At 49.1% G+C, this 19,421-nt stretch overlaps 1 protein-coding gene across 7 annotated transcripts in view; it reads right to left on the reverse strand.

The window, feature by feature from the left end:
* The window catches only part of DTWD1 (DTW domain containing 1), a 133,113-nt gene that overhangs the window by 82,932 nt on the left and 30,760 nt on the right, over positions 1-19,421 (reverse strand). For 6 of the 7 annotated variants that reach the window (XR_010179227.1, XR_010179228.1, XM_063926030.1 and 3 more), the window contains exon 3: positions 2,826-2,969. The exons of the other annotated variant lie outside the window; for it this stretch is intronic. Coding sequence is in view for 4 of the 6 variants with exons in the window: in XM_063926030.1 (XP_063782100.1) it covers positions 2,826-2,969 (144 nt within the window). In the remaining 2 variants the exon portion in view is untranslated. The remainder of the gene's footprint in view (positions 1-2,825; positions 2,970-19,421) is intronic. 7 annotated transcript variants of the gene reach the window in all.

The raw sequence follows: 19,421 nt of genomic DNA on the forward strand, positions 1-19,421 counted from the left end.
CCAAGCCTTTTCAAACAGCGCGTTCAGTTCATGAGAGGGAGGAAACGTTACCTCAGGTTTCTTTTCTTTATACATACAGACCCTAGTATCAGGGACAGCAGGGTCCTCAGTGATATGTAGTACGTCTTTTATCGCCACAATCATCTACTGAGTGCTCTTAGCCAGTTTTGGATGTAATCTGGCATCACTATAGTCGACACTGGAATCAGAGTCCGTGTCGGTATCTGTATCTACTATCTGGGCAGATGCACGTTTCTGTGACCCCGAAGGGATCTGGGTTTGTGACAAAGCATCTTCCATGGATTTTCTCCATGTTTGGTTCTTAAACTCAGATTTATCAAATCTCTTAGTCAACTTAGTCACGTTTGCATTTAAAACACTTAACATATTCACCCAATCATCCGTCGGCGGTGCCGACACTCTCACTCTCGCAGCCTTTTCTGTCCCCACTCCAGCCTCCTCGTGGGAAGAGCATTCAGCATCAGACATGTCGACACACACGTACAGACACCCATAACCACACTGGGGCTATAGGAGACAGACCCACAATAAAGCCTGCAAGAGGGACACAGAGAGAGTTCTGCCAGCTCACACCCAGCGCAGTGATCACTTTTAAAAATTGGGGTCCTACCGGTTCTTTTCTGGGTCCCATCGGAATTAAGGTTTTTATTAATATTAATCTTATTTGGACACTACAGAAGTGTTGCAAGGTGGTGGAATGGGGTGACAGTGCTGCTGGGCTGTGTAGCATGCAGGACACTCTGCCCCAGAGCTTTAACTAGATATTTTGGTGCCCTTTGGCAGAAAGTGAATTGGAGCTCCACCTCCCAGATTCGAAACCACAGGCGGTGCGCGCCGCAGGTGCGCCGCAAAAATTTAGGGGCATGGCTTCATGGGGAAGGGGCGAGACCACATAATAGTGCCAATTCACATTACACCACACTGTAGTGCCGCTTATACACATTGCACCAGGTAGAACCTCCTATATACACTGCGCCAGGTAGAGCACGTTATACACACTGCGCCAGGTAGAGCACGCCGTTATACACACTGCGCCAGGTAGAGCACGCCGTTATACACACTGCACCAGGCAGAGCACACCGTTATACACACTGCGCCAGGTAGAGCACGCCGTTATACACACTGCGCCAGCTAGAGCACGCCGTTATACACACTGCGCCAGGTAGAGCACGCCGTTATACACACTGCGCCAGGTAGAGCACGCCGTTATACACATTGCGCCAGGTAGAGCACGTACCTTCCGCACCACCAGGGCCCTGTGCTGTCACCGCTGCTTCTGTCAGGTAAAAGAAGTGAGAAGAAGTTTGAGGGGGTGGGGGGGGGGGGCAATGCGGCCACCGCGGGAACTGGCTCCCCTGTCACAGGCCCGCTAGCTGGGCGTCCGTAGGGATGCTGGGGACACCTGATGGTAATGGTGCAGCCCGCTCTTCTCACGGCAGCAGTATGGTGGCAGAGCACGGCAGGGGCTGGAGCTGAGGTTCCTGGCCGGTCACTGCTGCTCTCCTTCACACAGATCGCGGGAGAGCACACTGGAGGCAGCCGAGAGGGAGGTGCAGTTCACGGTCTTGGCGAGTCACCTCCCGCCCGCAGCACAGCGTACAGCAGCAGCAGAGCCGTCTTCTCTCTCTGCCCGGCCCCCGTGTGAAGCCGCTGCACGTGACCAGGAGGGGGAGGGGGCACCGCCAGACTGCCAGTGGTAAGGCTCCACCTCTGCTCTGTACGGGCAAAAAGCGCCGTCGCCGTCAATTTACAAGGAGTTGGCTGCAGCGGAGCGCGTCCCCGGGGACCCTCACATTTTGAAAAGTGAGTCCCCGCCTTCAGATCCGGGTAAAATACGCGCTATAGCGTGTATTTGCGAACACTGCCAGCGTCTATCTTGGAACTGAGGCCAGTAAAGTGACTGCCCAGACCTGTTAGCGCTTTTTATATAAATCAATCAGCACCAAAATACTTGTGCTCCGCCCCCCCCCCCCCCTTACTGTACAGCAGTGTGGAGGACAGGGTCAGCGGCTCTGCAGCTTCTGAGAGAAAAATGGCGCTGGTTAGAGCTGTGCGGCTAAGCCCCGCCCACTACATGGCGCGCTTCAGTCCCGCTCAAATTTATGTTTATACTGGCGAGGGTCCCTTAACTAGTGCCCGGAGCACTCTTACCACTCATGCCAGTCTGATTTGAGGTCTAATGCTGCCCAGGGCGCCCCCCCTGCACCCTGCAGTGCTGTGATATGCGTGGGTTAGCATGGAGCGCAGTGCGCCCGCTGCGCGGTACCTCCTCTACCGTCACTGAAGTCTTCTGTTCTTCTCATACTCACCCGGCTTCTATCTTCCGGCTTTGTGAGGGGGTGACGCAGCAGCTAGGCGTACCATCGAACCCTCTGGAGCTAATGGTGTCCAGTAGCCTAAGAAGCAGAGGCCTTGAACTCTTAAGAAGTAGGTCTGCTTCTCTCCCCTTACTCCCACGATGCAGGGAGCCTGTAGCCAGCAGGTCTCCCTGAAAATAACAAACCTAAATAAAGTATTTTTCTGAGAAACTCTGGAGAGCTCCTCAGTGTGCATCCAGTCTCACTGGGCACATAATCTAACTGGAGTCTGGAGGAGGGGCATAGAGGGAGGAGCCAGTTCACACCCATTCAAAGTCTTATAGTGTGCCCATGTCTCCTGGGGATCCCGTCTATACCCCATGGTTCTTGAAGAATCCCCAGCATCCTCTAGGACAGATGAGAAATAATAATAATAAAAACATGACTAATGCAAATATCAAGATACCTAGAGTAACCTCTATGTGTGTAATCATGTACTTGACTTACGTCATGCTTGTGCTTGTCATAATCTGGAATACAGGGATAAGTATATATAGTAACGTCCTCATTTGCAAGAATTTTTGCATGTACAGCAGTGCTTTTCCCATCTGTTTCATTAGGGTGTTTAATGATCTCAATTTTCAGAGGAAGCTAAAAACAAGCAAATAAATACATTATAAAACGAGATTTATGGTAAGAACTTACCGTTGTTAAATCTCTTTCTGCGAGGTACACTGGGCTCCACAAGGATCAACATCGGGGTGTAGAGTAGGATCTTGATCCGAGGCACCAACAGGCTCAAAGCTTTTGACTGTTCCCAAGATGCACAGCGCCGCCTCCTCTATAACCCCGCCTCCGTGCACAGGAGCTCAGTTTCGTTAACCAGCCCAATGCAGTAGCAGGTACCAGAGATGACAATCGTTCGTAGCCAATTACACCACACACTCACCACAGGAGAGGGTGTCAGCGGCTATGCCAATTCCAACCCAAAGAAGCTAAGTGCGTCAGGGTGGGCACCTTGTGGAGCCCAGTGTACCTCGCAGAAAGAGATTTAACAACGGTAAGTTCTTACCATAAATCTCGTTTTCTGCTGCCGGGTACACTGGGCTCCACAAGGATTAACATCAGGTATGTCCTAAAGCAGTTCCTTATGGGAGGGGACGCACTGTAGCGGGCACAAGAACCCGGCGTCCAAAGGAAGCATCCTGGGAAGCGGCGGTATCAAAGGCATAGAACCTTATAAACGTGTTGCTTGAAAACCACGTTGCCGCCTTGCACGATTGTTCAAGGGTCGCACCACGGTGGGCTGCCCAAGAAGGTCCAAACGACCGAGTAGAATGGGCTTTAATGGTACAGGTTGAGTATCCCATATCCAAATATTCCGAAATACGGAATATTCCGAATTACGGACTTTTTTGTGTGAGAGTGAGATAGTGAAACCTTTGTTTTTTGATGGCTCAATGTACACAAACTATGTTTAATACACAAAGTTATTAAAAATATTGTATTAAATGACCTTCAGGCTGTGTGTATAAGGTGTATATGGAACATAAATGAATTGTGTGAATGTACACACACTTTGTTTAATGCACAAAGTTATAAAAAATATTAGCTACAATTACCTTCAGGCTGTGTGTATAAGGTGTATATGAAACATAAATGCATTCTGTGCTTAGATTTAGGTCCCATCACCATGATATCTCATTATGGTATGCAATTATTCCAAAATACGGAAAAATCCCATATCCAAAATACCTCTGGTCCCAAGCATTTTGGATAAGGGATACTCAACCTGTAGCAGGAACCAGACGACCAGTCTGTACATAAGCATGTGCAATCACCATTCTAATCCAACTGGCCAAAGTCTGCTTGGAAGCAGGCCAGCCACGTTTGTGAAAACCAAACAATACAAAAAGCGAATCCGATTTCCTAATGGAGGAAGTTCTCTTCACATCGATACGGAGAGTACCACATCCAAAGACCGCTCTTTGGAAGACAACTCTGGAGAATTAAAGGCCGGAAACACAATCTCCTGGTTAAGGTGGAAGGAAGACACCACCTTAGGTAAATAACCATGCCGCGTTCTAAGAACCGCCCAGTCACAGTGAAAAATCAAATAGGGAGACTTACAGGATAAGGCACCCAAGTCCGAGGCCCTTCTAGCTGAAACAATCGCCAGCAAGAATAGGACCTTAAGGGAAAGCCACTTAAGGTCAGCAGAGGCAAGAGGCTCAAACGGAGACTCCTGTAAGTCCTCCAAAGGGGCCATAGATGGCACATAAGGAGGCTGAATCCACAACACACCCTGAGTGAATGTATGTACATCAGGTAGGGAAGCAATTTTTCTCTGAAACTAAACCAACAAGGCAGAGATGTGTACCCTGAGGGAGGCCAGATGCAGGCCTAAGTCCAGGCCCTGTTATAGAAAGGCCAATAGTTTGGCTGTACTAAACTTGAAAACGTCATGATTGTGAGACGCACACCAAGTAAAGTAAGCATTCGACCCAATGGTAGATCCGAGCAGAAGCCGGCTTACGGGCCTTCAACATAGTCTGAACGACCGCCTCAGAAAAACCCTTGGCCCTCAGGACGGAAGCTTCGAGAGCCATGCCGTCAAAGCCAGATGGGCCAAATCCTGGTAAACACAAGGGCCCTGAACGAGGAGGTCTTGTCGTTGTGGAAGTAGAAGGGGACGTTCCCACGAGAGACCCAGTAGAACCAGTGCCATCTGGAGCGACCAGAAGCAGGTTTCCTCCTTCTTGCTTGAACTTCCGTATTACTCTGGGCAGGAGTGACACCGGAGAAAACACATACGGTAGCTGAAAGTTCCATGGAATTGCCAGAGCGTCCACGAACGCAGCTTGAGGATCATTTGTCCTTGCTCCGAAAGCCGGAACCTTGTGATTGTGTCGAGACGCCATCAGATCCACATCTGGAAGACCCCACGTGTCCACGAGAAGTTGAAACACCTCCGGATGGAGGCTCCACTCTGGCGTGTACGTCCTGACGACTGAGATAGTCCGCTTCCCAGTTCAGGACGCCCGGAAATTAACACTGTGGATATGGCCAGCAGATGGCGCTCCGCCCACTGAAGAATCCGCGATACTTCCCTCATTGCCATGCGGCTTCGAGTGCCGCCTTGATGATTTATGTACGCCACCGTGGTGGCGTTGTCCGACTGTACTTGAACAGGTCTGTTCTGTATTAGATGCTGGGCCATTGTCAATGCATTGAACACTGCCCGCAGTTCCAAAATATTGATCGGGAGCAGAGACTCCTCCTTGGTCCACTGACCCTGAAGAGAGTCTTGTTCCAACAATGCGCCCCAACCTCTCAGACTGGCATCTGTCGTCAGAAGGACACAGTTGGATATACAGAAGGGACGGCCCCTGCTCAATTGTTGGTCCTGGAGCCACCAGCTCAGTGACAGGCGGACCTCAGGAGACAATGAGATCATGTGAGATCTGATCCGGTGAGGCAGGCCGTCCCACTTGGTCAGAATTGGAGCATACTCCACCATGTCGAAAGCCGACACCATGAGACCTAGCACTTGCATTGCCGAATGTATCGACACTTGCGGACGAGATAGGAAGCATCGAAACCTGTCCTAAAGCTTCAGGACTTTCTCCTGAGACAAGAATAACCGCTGGTTGTGAGTGTTTAATAACGCTCCCAAGTGCACCATGCTCCGAGCAGGAACCAGGGAAGATTTCTTCCAGTTGACTAGCCACCCATGGGCTTTCATGAACTGGACAGTCAGCTCTAGATGACGCAGGAGAATTTCTGGGGAATTTGCCAGGATCAACAAATCATCCAGGTACAGTAGGATCCTGACCCCTTGACGGCGGAGTACAGCCGTCATTCCCGCCATTACTTTGGTGAAAACTCGCTGAGCCGTTGTCAAACCAAAAGGTAACGCCCAAAATTGGTAATGAAGGTTGCCCACCGGAAACCTCAGGTACTGCTGATGTGATATTGCAATAGGAATATGCAGGTAGGCATCCTGTATGCCCAGGGAGACCATACAGTCCCCAAGCTCCAAGGCCAGAACAATAGAGCGTAGAGTTTCCATACTAAACTTGGAGACCCACACACACTTGTTCAAGGACTTCAGACTAGAGAATGGGCCGCGAGGACCCGTTCGGCTTCGGGACTAGAAACAGCGGTGAATAGTACACCTTGCCTCTCTGAGCCAGAGGCACCTGTACTACCACTCCTGTGGTCAGGAGGGATTGTACCACCGAATGAAGACTGTTTGCCTTCACCGGGTCCAAAGGGACCTCTGTCAGGCAAAAACCGATGAGGGGGACGTTTCTTGAAGGATACGGCGTAACCTCGAGTGACGATTTCCCTTACCCAGGCATCTGAAGTGGTCTTCAACCATTCCTGGGCAAAACTAGAAGCTTGTCCCCCACCCTGGGATCCCCCAGGGGGAGGCCCGCCCCGTCATGCGGCAGGTTTGTCAGTTTTGGAAAAAGGCTGACGGGCAGCTCAGGCCCGCTTTGGTCTGGGCTTGGCAGGCTTGGAAGTACGAGCTTGTTTCGGGTACACCTGACCTTTTTGTTTGAGAGACATTGCCTGGTATGATCAGAAGCGTTGGAAGGTAGCTCTGCCTCCAGCTCCTGAGCCCATGCTTTAACAGCTTCAGGAGCCCATGCCGCTGCAATGGTTGGTCTATGCACAGCCCCCGGTAGGGTGTAAATCGCTTTCAAACAACCCTCCACACATCTATCCGTCGGTTCCTTCAGAGAGGTGATGGTAGTCACTGGCAGAGCTGAGGAAACTACCATGCATGCAACAACTGGCAAAGCTGAGGAAACTACCATGCGTGCAACATGAGAATCTACAGGCGGAGGAGTTTCCCAATTTTTACTTAGCTCCGCAGAGAGAGGATAGCAAGCCAACAGTCTCTTATGCGGTGTGAATTTTGTTCCCGAATTTTCCCAGGATTCCTGACGTATGTCAGTCAGGTGTTGAGAATGAGGTAAAACTTGTTTAACCATCTTCTTACGTTTAACCCTGTCCGGATTTTTAGAGACAGCCGCAGGATCAGGTTCATCAGAGACTTGAAGAATGAGCCTGATAGCCTCAATCAAATCTGGAACATTCACCAGTGACTTCCCTTCCCCATCAGAAGCATCAGAGTCAGTGTCTGTGGGGTCAGTATATGCACCATCCTCCTCAGAGGACGTGTCCGGAACAGCAGTGGATTGTGAGGAAGTAGCGGACCGTTTAGAAGACGTCTTAGACTTAGGTGGGCGAGAGTGAGACTTATTTTTAATCAGCGATCGGTTCAAGTGCTGTAACTGAGATGAAATATGATCCGCACATGGCGGATTGACTGCAGGGACCATAAACTGCTGCACAGGCATAGGAGGTCCCACAGGGGGTGTAAGTTTTGTTACCAGCGTATTTAATAACGTGGAGAAAGTAGCCCAAGGTGGGTCATCAGTGGCCCCCGGTGCTACAGACCCACTGGGAGGTAAGGAACCCCCTGAACCTGAACTCTCCGCTGTCATGTTACTCCTCAAAAGTGTCTGCAGCATCACCACCACGTAATGTGGGAGAAGCCCCAGCTCCGTTGCCCTGTGTAGCTAACATAATGATAAGCTAAATATCAGGCAACCTAGTACAATATTAGCAGCGATATACCTAGCAAGAACTCCCAGTGTAGTGCGTCAGCACAAACCGGGAAATCAAGAAATATATGGCGACTATAAATCACAAAGAAAAATACACAATAAGTATATCTTGTGAAATACCTATATCAGTTAACAAACCTGACGCACTTAGCCCCCTCATGTTACAGAATATAGGAGTATCAAGCCGAGTGAAATACACGAGATGGAAGCCACGCAGCAGCTACATACACACATACATATAGCCACAAATGTACAATGCAGAAGTTATACCAAACAAAAAAACTGCACTGGACTAGCAATACAAAGTGATACTCAGTATAGCTATATAGATTTATATGTAAACAGTAGATAAAACAAACACAGTAAGTACTGGATGTATATCACAGGGTGTTTGTACCACACAACCCTGACCGTATGCACTCTTTCTTAACTAACACTGTCCACTGACAGGTAGAATACTTAAGTGTCCTGTAAAATGCACAGCGCTGACGAGCAGGCGGCTTTATAGAGGAGGATTTGCCCCAGCAGTCCCAGGAACAGCTCAGCTCCGTGTAATGGCGGCTGACAGGGAGTGAGGGAGATATATATGCAGCTCCGGGATGGGAACATTTACCCAAATGGTGGCCTGGGGCTGGGGGAGGGGCACAAGTCAGGCCTTATCCCCCTGCTGGCTTCCCCACCGGGCGCTACGGGCCGTAATAAAACGGGTTTTACAGAGACAAAACCCCACCTGTGCCCTGTGTCCCGGAGGCTAGTGGAGCGGCTGCCCCTTACAGTGTCCACACCAGCGCGCGCAGCCCGCCTCCCACGGCCGCGCTGGATCGCGATTACAGCAGCCCAGAGACCCCTTACCTCCCCTTTGAATGTGTCTGACTGACATCTAACACTGCTGCAGCCCTTGAAGTCTTCAATTATTCTTTCTTCTGAAAAATAGCTTTTTATTAGGGCTGCAGGAGCAGCCCCCCTGTTGATTGCCTGCTTACTGCATGGCACCAACTTACAAACTGAGCTCCTGTGCACGGACGCGGGGTTACAGAGGAGGCTGTGCTGTGCATCTTGGGGACAGTCAAAGCTTTGAGCCTGTTGGTGCCTTGGACCAATATTCTACTCTACACCCCGATGTTAATACTTGTTGAGCCTAGTGTACCCCGCAGCAGAATATATATATATATATATATATATATATATATATATATATATATATATATATATACACACACATACTCCAGCATGTCAGGCGGCACTCCGTTTATAATTATAATCACTGATAAAGCCGGTGCCCTCCAGGAGGAATTAGGACAGAGCCCTTCCCAAATGCACAACACCAGTCAGGCGGCACTCACGGCGAAGAATAAAGAAGCAGATGCCTTGCAGAGATTATCAACGTTTCAATGTATAAAAACATTTTTCCTGATGAAAATGTATTTTTTTTATACATTGAAACGTTGATAATCTCTGCAAGGCATCTGCTTCTTTATTCTTCGCCGTGAGTGCCGCCTGACTGGTGTTGTATATATATATATATATATATATATATATATATATATATATATATATATATATATATACACATATATATATGTATATATATATATCTAAAAAAAATATAAGATTTTACTTACCGATAAATCTATTTCTCGTAGTCCGTAGTGGATGCTGGGGACTCCGTCAGGACCATGGGGATTAGCGGCTCCGCAGGAGACAGGGCAAAAAAATAAAGCTTTAGGATCAGGTGGTGTGCACTGGCTCCTCCTCCTATGACCCTCCTCCAAGCCTCAGTTAGGATACTGTGCCCGGACGAGCGTACACAATAAGGAAGGATTTTGAATCCCGTGTAAGACTCATACCAGCCACACCAATCACACCGTACAACTTGTGATCTGAACCCAGTTAACAGTATGACAAACGTAGGAGCCTCTGAACAGACGGCTCACAACAATAACAACCCAATTTTTTTGTAACAATAACTATGTACAAGTATTGCAGACAATCCGCACTTGGGATGGGCGCCCAGCATCCACTACGGACTACGAGAAATAGATTTATCGGTAAGTAAAATCTTAGTTTCTCTGACGTCCTAGTGGATGCTGGGGACTCCGTCAGGACCATGGGGATTATACAAAAGCTCCCAAACGGGCGGGAGAGTGCGGATGACTCTGCAGCACCGAATGAGAGAACTCCAGGTCCTCTTTAGCCAGGGTATCAAATTTGTAGAATTTTACAAACGTGTTCTCCCCCGACCAAGTAGCTGCTCGGCAGAGTTGTAATGCCGAGACCCCTCGGGCAGCCGCCCAGGATGAGCCCACCTTCCTTGTGGAATGGGCCTTGACAGATTTAGGCTGTGGCAGGCCTGCCACAGAATGTGCAAGTTGAATTGTGCTACAAATCCAACGAGCAATCGTCTGCTTAGAAGCAGGAGCACCCAGCTTGTTGGGTGCATACAGTATAAACAGCGAGTCAGATTTTCTGACTCCAGCCGTCCTTGAAATATATATTTTCAATGCCCTGACAACGTCCAGCAACTTGGAATCCTCCAAATCGCTAGTAGCCGCAGGCACCACAATAGGCTGGTTCAGGTGAAACGCTGACACCACCTTAGGCAGAAACTGAGGACGCTTCCGCAGTTCTGCCCTGTCCGAATGGAAAATCAGATATGGGCTTTTATACGATAAAGCCGCCAATTCTGACACTCTCCTGGCTGAAGCCAGGGCCAGTAGCATGGTTACTTTCCATGTAAGATATTTCAAATCCACCGATTTGAGTGGCTCAAACCAATGGGATTTGAGAAAATCCAAAACTACATTAAGGTCCCACGGAGCCACTGGGGGCACAACCGGGGCTGTATATGTAGTACTCCTTTTACAAAAGTCTGGACTTCAGGAACTGAAGCCAATTCTTTCTGGAAGAAAATCGACAGGGCCGAAATTTGAACCTTAATGGACCCCAATTTGAGGCCCATAGACAATCCTGTTTGCAGGAAATGTAGGAATCGACCCAATTGAAATTCCTCCGTGGGGGCCTTCCTGGCCTCACACCACGCAACATATTTTCTCCAAATGCGGTGATAATGTTGTGCAGTCACCTCCTTCCTGGCTTTTACCAGTGTAGGAATGACCTCTTCCGGAATGCCTTTTTCCCTTAGAATTCGGCGTTCAACCGCCATGCCGTCAAACGCAGCCGCGGTAAGTCTTGGAATAGACACGGTCCCTGCTGAAGCAGGTCCCGTCTTAGAGGTAGAGGCCACGGATCTTCCGTGAGCATCTCCTGAAGTTCCGGGTACCAAGTTCTTCTTGGCCAATCCGGAGCCACGAGTATCGTTCTTACTCCCCTTTGCCGTATAATTCTCAGTACTTTTGGTATGAGAGGCAGAGGAGGAAACACATACACTGACTGGAACACCCACGGTGTTACCAGAGCGTCCACAGCTATTGCCTGAGGGTCTCTTGACCTGGCGCAATACCTGTCCAGTTTTTTGTTGAGGCGAGACGCCATCATATCCACCTTTGGTTTTTCCCAACGGTTCACAATCATGTGGAAGACTTCTGGATGAAGTCCCCACTCTCCCGGGTGTAGATCGTGTCTGCTGAGGAAGTCTGCTTCCCAGTTGTCCACTCCCGGAATGAACACTGCTGACAGTGCTATCACATGATCTTCCGCCCAGCGAAGAATCCTTGCAGCTTCTGCCATTGCTCTCCTGCTTCTTGTGCCGCCCTGTCTGTTTACGTGGGCGACTGCCGTGATGTTGTCCGACTGGATCAACACCGGCTGACCCTGAAGCAGGGGTTTTGCCAGGCTTAGAGCATTGTAAATCGCTCTTAGCTCCAGTATATTTATGTGAAGAGACATCTCCAGGCTTGACCATACTCCCTGGAAGTTTCTTCCCTGTGTGACCGCTCCCCAGCCTCTCAGACTGGCATCCGTGGTCACCAGGACCCAGTCCTGTATGCCGAATCTGCGGCCCTCTAACAGATGAGCACTCTGCAACCACCACAGAAGAGACACCCTTGTCCGTGGCGATAAGGTTATCCGCTGATGCATCTGCAGATGCGATCCGGACCATTTGTCCAGCAGATCCCACTGAAAAGTTCTTGCGTGAAATCTGCCGAATGGAATCGCTTCGTAAGAAGCCACCATTTTTCCCAGGACCCTTGTGCAATGATGCACTGACACTTTTCCTGGTTTTAGGAGGTTCCTGACTAGCTCGGATAACTCCCTGGCTTTCTTCTCCGGGAGAAACACCTTTTTCTGGACTGTGTCCAGAATCATCCCTAGGAACAGCAGACGACACGTCGGAAACAGCTGCGATTTTGGAATATTTAAAATCCACCCGTGCTGTTGTAGTACTTCTTGAGATAGTGCTACTCCGACTTCTAACCGTTCTCTGGACCTTGCCCTTATTAGGAGATCGTCCAAGTAAGGGATAATTAATACGCCTTTTCTTCGAAGAAGAATCATCATTTCGGCCATTACCTTGGTAAAGACCCGAGGTGCCGTGGACAATCCAAACGGCAGCGTCTTAAACTGATAATGACAGTTCTGTATTACGAACCTGAGATACCCTTGGTGAGGGTGGTCTTCTGTTTGCCGGCGGTCGGGCTCCCGGCGCTCAGTATACCGGCGCCGGGAGCCCGACAGCCGGCATACTGACACTTATTTTCCCTCGTGGGGGTCCACGACCCCCATAGAGGGAGAATAAAATAGTGTGGCGCGCGTAGCGCGTCACCGTGCCCGTAGCGTGGCGAGCGCAGCGAGCCCGCAAGGGGCTCATTTGCGCTCGCCAAGCTGTCGGTAAGCCGGCGGTCGGGCTCCCGGCGCCGGGATGCTGGTCGCCGGGAGCCCGACCGCCGGCCAGCCGTAGTGAACCCCTTGGTGAGAAGGGCAAATCGGGACATGGAGATAGGCATCCTTGATGTCCAGAGACACCATATAGTCCCCTTCTTCCAGGTTCGCTATCACTGCTCTGAGTGATTCCATCTTGAATTTGAACCTTTTGATATAAGTGTTCAAAGATTTTAGATTTAAAATCGGTCTCACCGAACCGTCTGGTTTCGGTACCACAAACAGTGTGGAGTAATATCCCTTCCCTTGTTGTAGGAGGGGTACTTTTATTATCACCTGTTGGGAGTACAGCTTGTGAATGGCTCCCAATACCGCCTCCCTGTCGGAGGGAGCTATTGGTAAAGCAGACTTCAGGAACCGGCGAGGGAGAGACGTCTCGAATTCCAATTTGTACCCCTGAGATACTACTTGCAGGATCCAGGGGTTCACTTGCGAGTGAGCCCACTGCGCGCTGAAATTTCTGAGACGACCTCCCACCGTACCTGAGTCTGCTTGTAAGGACCCAGCGTCATGCTGAGGACTTGGCAGAAGCGGAAGAGGGCTTCTGTTCTTGGGAAGAAGCTGTCTGCTGCAGTCTTTTTCCCCTTCCTCTACCCCGAGGCAGATATGACTGTCCTTTTGTCCGCTTGCCTTTATGGGAACGAAAGGACTGATGCTGAAAAGACGGTGTCTTTTTCTGTTGAGAGGTGACTTGAGGTAAAAATGTGGATTTCCCAGCCGTTGCCGTGGTTACCAGGTCTGATAGACCGCCCCCAAATAACTCCTCCCCTTTATACGGCAATACCTCCATGTGCCGTTTTGAATCCGCATCACCTGACCACTGTCGCGTCCATAACCCTCTTCTGGCAGAAATGGACAGCGCACTTACTCTTGATGCCAGAGTGGAAATATCTCTCTGTGCATCTCGCATATATAAAAATGCATCTTTTAATTGCTCAATAGTCAATAAAATACTGTCCCTATCCAGGGTATCAATATTCTCAGTCAGGGAGTCCGACCACGCCACCCCAGCACTGCACATCCAGGCTGAGGCGATTGCTGGTCGCAGTATAACACCAGTATGTGTGTATATACTTTTAAGGATATTTTCCAGCCTCCTATCTGCTGGCTCCTTAAGGGCGGCCGTTTCTGGAGACGGTAACGCCACTTGTTTTGATAAGCGTGTGAGCGCCTTATCTACCCTAGGGGGTGTTTCCCAACGAGCCCTAACCTCTGGTGGGAAGGGATATAGTGCCAATAATTTTTTAGAAATTAGCAGTTTTTTGTTGGGGGTAACCCACGCTTCATCACACACTTCATTCAATTCCTCTGATTCAGGAAAAACTACGGGTAGTTTTTTCACACCCCACATAATACCCCTTTTCGTGGTACTTGCAGTATCAGAGATGTGCAAAACCTCCTTCATTGCCGTGATCATGTAACGTGTGGCCCTACTGGAAAATACGTTTGTTTCTTCACCGTCGACACTGGAGTCAGTGTCTGTGTCTGGGTCCGTGTCGACCCACTGAGGTAACGGGCGTTTTATAGCCCCTGACGGTGTTTGAGACGCCTGGACAGGCACTAACTGAGCTGCCGGCTGTCTCATGTCGTCAACAGTTTTTTGTAACGTGCCGACACTGTCACGTAATTCCTTAATTACGGCCATCCATTCAGGTGTCGACTCCCTAGGGGGTGACATCACCATTATAGGCAATTGCTCCGCCTCCACATCATTTTCCTCCTCATACATGTCGACACACACGTACCGACACCCAGCACACACACAGGGAATGCTCTGATAGAGGACAGGACCCCACTTAGCCCCTTGGGGAGACAGAGGGAGAGTTTGCCAGCACACACCAGAGCGCTATATATGTATAGGGATAACCTTACAATAAGTGTCTATCCCTTATAGCTGCTTATATCTGTTATTTTGCCAAATAAGTGCCCCCCTCTCTTTTTTACCCTTTTTCTGTAGTGCAGGATGCAGGGGAGATTCTGGGAGCCTTCCTACCAGCGGAGCTGTGTGGGAAAAATGGCGCTGTGTGCTGAGGAGATAGGCCCCGCCCCCTTCTCGGCGGGCTCTTCTCCCGCTTTTTTCTGGAAAACTGGCAGGGGTTAAATACATCCATATAGCCCAGGAGCTATATGTGATGTATTTTTTGCCAAATAAGGTAAATTCATTGCTTCCCAGGGCGCCCCCCCAGCGCCCTGCACCCTCAGTGACCGAAGTGTGAAGTGTGCTGAGAGCAATGGCGCACAGCTGCAGTGCTGTGCGCTACCTTATGAAGACAGGAAAGTCTTCTGCCGCCGATTTATGGACCTCTTCTTGCTTCAGCATCTGTAAGGGGGCCGGCGGCGCAGCTCCGGGACCCATCCATGGCTGGGCCTGTGATCGTCCCTCTGGAGCTAATGTCCAGTAGCCAAGAAGCCCAATCCACTCTGCACGCAGGTGAGTTCGCTTCTTCTCCCCTTAGTCCCACGCTGCAGTGAGCCTGTTGCCAGCAGGACTCGCTGAAAATAAAAAAACCTAAGTATACTTTTACTTCTAAGCAGCTCAGGAGAGCCACCTAGATTGCACCCTTCTCGGCCGGGCACAAAGATCTAACTGAGGCTTGAGGAGGGTCATAGGGGGAGGAGCCAGTGCACACCACCTAGGTCCAAAAGCTTTTACTTTTTGTGCCCTGTCTCCTGCGGAGCCGCTATTCCCCATGGTCCTGACGGAGTCCCCAGCATCCACTTAGGACGTTAGAGAAATAAAGGTAGTTGAATGTGCTGACAACAAAATCACACAAAAAATATCAACGGAAATCAAATTTATTAACCCATGGAGGTCTGGATTTGGAGTCACACTCAAAATTAAAGTGGAAAAACACACTACAGGCTGATCTAACTTTGATGTAATGTCCTTAAAACAAGTCAAAATGAGGCTCAGTAGTGTGTGTGTCCTCCACGTGCCTGTATGACCTCCCTACAACGCCTGGGCATGCTCCTGATGAGGTGGCGGATGGTCTCCTGAGGGATCTCCTCCCAGACCTGGACTAAAGCATCCGCCAACTCCTGGACAGTCTGTGGTGCAACGTGGCGTTGGTGGATGGAGCGATACATGATGTCCCAGATGTGCTCAATTGTATTCAGGTCTGGGGAACGGGCGGGCCAGTCCATAGCATCAATGCATTCGACTTGCAGGAACTGCTGACACACTCCAGCCACATGAGGTCTAGCATTGTCTTGCATTAGGAGGAACCCAGGGCCAACCGCACCAGCATATGGTCTCACAAGGGGTCTGAGGATCTCATCTCGGTACCTAATGGCAGTCAGGCTACCTCTGGCGAGCACATGAAGGGCTGTGCGGCCCCCCAAAGAAATGCCATCCCACACCATTACTGACCCACTGCCAAACCGGTCATGCTGGAGGATGTTGCAGGCAGCAGAACGTTCTCCTTGGCGTCTCCAGACTCGTCACATGTGCTCAGTGAGAACCTGCTTTCATCTGTGAAGAGCACAGGGCGCCAGTGACGAATTTGCCAACCTTGGTGTTCTCTGGCAAATGCCAAACGTCCTGCACAGTGTTGGGCTGTAAGCACAACCCCCACCTGTGGACGTCGGGCCCTCATACCACCCTCATGGAGTCTGTTTCTGATCGTTTGAGTAGACACATGCACATTTGTGGCTTGCTGGAGGTCATTTTACAGGGCTCTGGCAGTGCCCCTCCCGTTCCTCCTTGCACAAAGGCGGAGGTAGCGGTCCTGCTGCTGGGTTGTTGCCCTCCTACAGCCTCCTCCACGTCTCCTGATGTACTGGCCTGTCTCCTGGTAGCGCCTTCATGCTCTGAACACTACACTGACACAGCAAACCTTCTTGCCACAGCTCGCATTGATGTGCCATCCTGGATGAGCTGCACTACCTGAGCCACTTGTGTGGGTTGTAGACTCCGTCTCATGCTACCACTAGAGTGAAAGCACCGCCAGCTTTCAAAAGTGACCAAAACATCAGCCAGAAAGCATAGGAGCTGAGAAGTGGTCTGTGGTCACCACCTGCAGAACAACTCCTTTATTGGGGGTGTCTTGCTAATTATCTATAATTTCCACCTGTTGTCTATTCCATTTGCACAACAGCATGTGAAATTGATTGTCAATCAGTGTTGCTTCCTAAGTGGACAGTTTGATATCACAGAAGTGTGATTGACTTGGAGTCACATTGTGTTGTTTAAGTGTTCCCATTATTTTTTTGAGCTGTGTATATATATATATATATATATATATATATATATATATATATATAAATAAAGCGTGTGTGCGTGTATATATATATATATATATGTTCAAATAGGGATAAAGTCTCTGCGCCTTCAGTGCTTGGGTGTAGATACTTCCATCAGTGTATAACCAGAAAATGACATATGTATATGCGTACCGGAAATATGATCAAATAGTGCCTGTAGTGGTGTCTTTAATAGGTCATCTCCCCTTGTCTTCTTACTCCATGTATAAACGCCCTCAGCGGGGTGTTAGAACACAATTTACATAGGCAGAAGGAGAAGATGTGTCAGTAAGAATGCTCTTACTATTTATAAAGTGACTTGTGCCGTATTTGTGCAAAATAATGTATTTTATATATGAAGTGCTCTGTGCCTATAGTGTTTATATAAACCACTATGTTTCTTGTGATTTCTAATATGGATAATCAAAATCACACCTCAGTGGTTAAAAAGAATAATAAAATAATAAAAAGAAGATAATGACTCACTCCTTTTTGTAAATGCTGCTCATATGAGGCGATCAATGACCTAATCTGGTACCTCTATAGAGAAAGTTTTTTTCTCATGAAAAAAACACTTGCAGTGGGCGTCCTCTCCTCAATTTTCTGCACTGGGGACGTCATGAGATCAGATGTCACAGTCAGACATTTAGACAAGGGCCATGCTGTGTGACATCCTCCGTGTTCCAGGGGTCAGAGGAGCATCATATATATATATATCTCTAGCTCCGGAAACGGGGGCATGGCCACTCTAAAGGGGGCGTGTCCTTCAGTGTAGTATTCCACACCGTACACCTCTTATACCAGTGGTTCTCAACCTCGGTCCTCAAGTACCCCCAACAGTTCATGTTTTCCAGGTCTCCTCACAGGATTGCAAGTGAAATTATTTGCTCCACCTGTTGGTCTTTTATAATGTGTCAGTGAGTAATGAATACACCTGTTCAACTGCTAGGTGACCTGGAAAACATGAACTGTTGGAGGTACTTGAGGACCGAGGTTGAGAACCACTGCCTTATAACATCTAGTACTGGTGCCCCTTTCACATTATAGCACACAGTATGAGCTGAAATTCACATTATAGCACATGGTATGAGCTGAAATTCACATTATAGCACACAGTATGAGCCAAAATTCACATTATAGCACATGGTATGAGCTGAAATTCACACTATACTACGCAGTATGAGCCGAAATTCACATTATACCACACAGCAGTATTTCCCAACCTCGGTACTCAAGGCACACCAGAAATGCAGGGGTCTTACCCGGGAATACGGTCCCTGGATCATGCAGGGACATTCCCGGGTAAGACCCCTTGCATACCGCAGTCAGCATATTGCCGGGTTGCTGACGTCAGCGGTGACTGCGCAAGAGATCACATGATCTCCAACCGCCGCCTGCTACATAGAGTGTGAACGGGAGCCGGGGCACATTGACCCAGCTCCCGTTCACACTGACCAGGTTCCCGGGACCAACCCTGGTCGATTGCAGGGTTGAAATGCCGGGCCAGGAATCCCGGGATTTTGACCCTGTACCCTTTCACACTGAGATATTTCCCGGGTTGGTGCGCGTTCATGTGCAATAACCCGGGAAATTTTGGTCTGTGTGAAAGGGGTAAGAGTGTGCCTTGAGGACTGCGGTTGGGAATGCCTGCCACACAGTATGAGCCGAAATTCACGTAGTAGCACATGGTATGAGCCGAAATTCACATTATAGCACACGGTATGAGCCGAAATTCACATTATAGCACACAGAATGAGCCGAAATTCACATTATAGCACACGGTATGAGCCGAAATTCACATTATAGCACAAGGTATGAGCCAAAATTCACATTGTACCACACAGAATGAGGCGAAATTCACATTATACCACACGGTATGAGCCGAAATTCACATTAGAGCACACAGTATGAGCTGAAACTACAAAATAGTAAAATATCTCAACAGGGTGGTTTTATTAAACTATGTTTCAAGAATGGTCTCCTTTTCCTGTCCTGAGGAAAGGAAGACCATAAACGAAACGTAAATGAATATAAACACCCTTGGGACATTTCACTATTTTCGAGTCTCCGAGTACCAAATATATATATATATATATATACACACACACACACACACACACACACACACACACACACACACACACACACACACACACACACACTATATTATGTATAAATACAGTTATTCAACTTTTATAGACAGAACTTTTAGAGGCAGCAGCTGGCCTACACCTCCCCCCCCCCCCCCCCCTCCCCCAAGGGCTGCTAGGAGCTGTAGTTTATGTAGTTTCTTGATTGTAGTGCGGTGCCGGACCCCGGCGCCAATTACAGTGGCTACCCAGGGGAGGAGGGGGTGACTCAGGGCTGGACTGCTGCTGCC

This window comes from Pseudophryne corroboree, chromosome 6 (assembly GCF_028390025.1).
Source record: "Pseudophryne corroboree isolate aPseCor3 chromosome 6, aPseCor3.hap2, whole genome shotgun sequence".
NCBI classification, from domain to species: Eukaryota; Metazoa; Chordata; class Amphibia; order Anura; family Myobatrachidae; genus Pseudophryne; species Pseudophryne corroboree.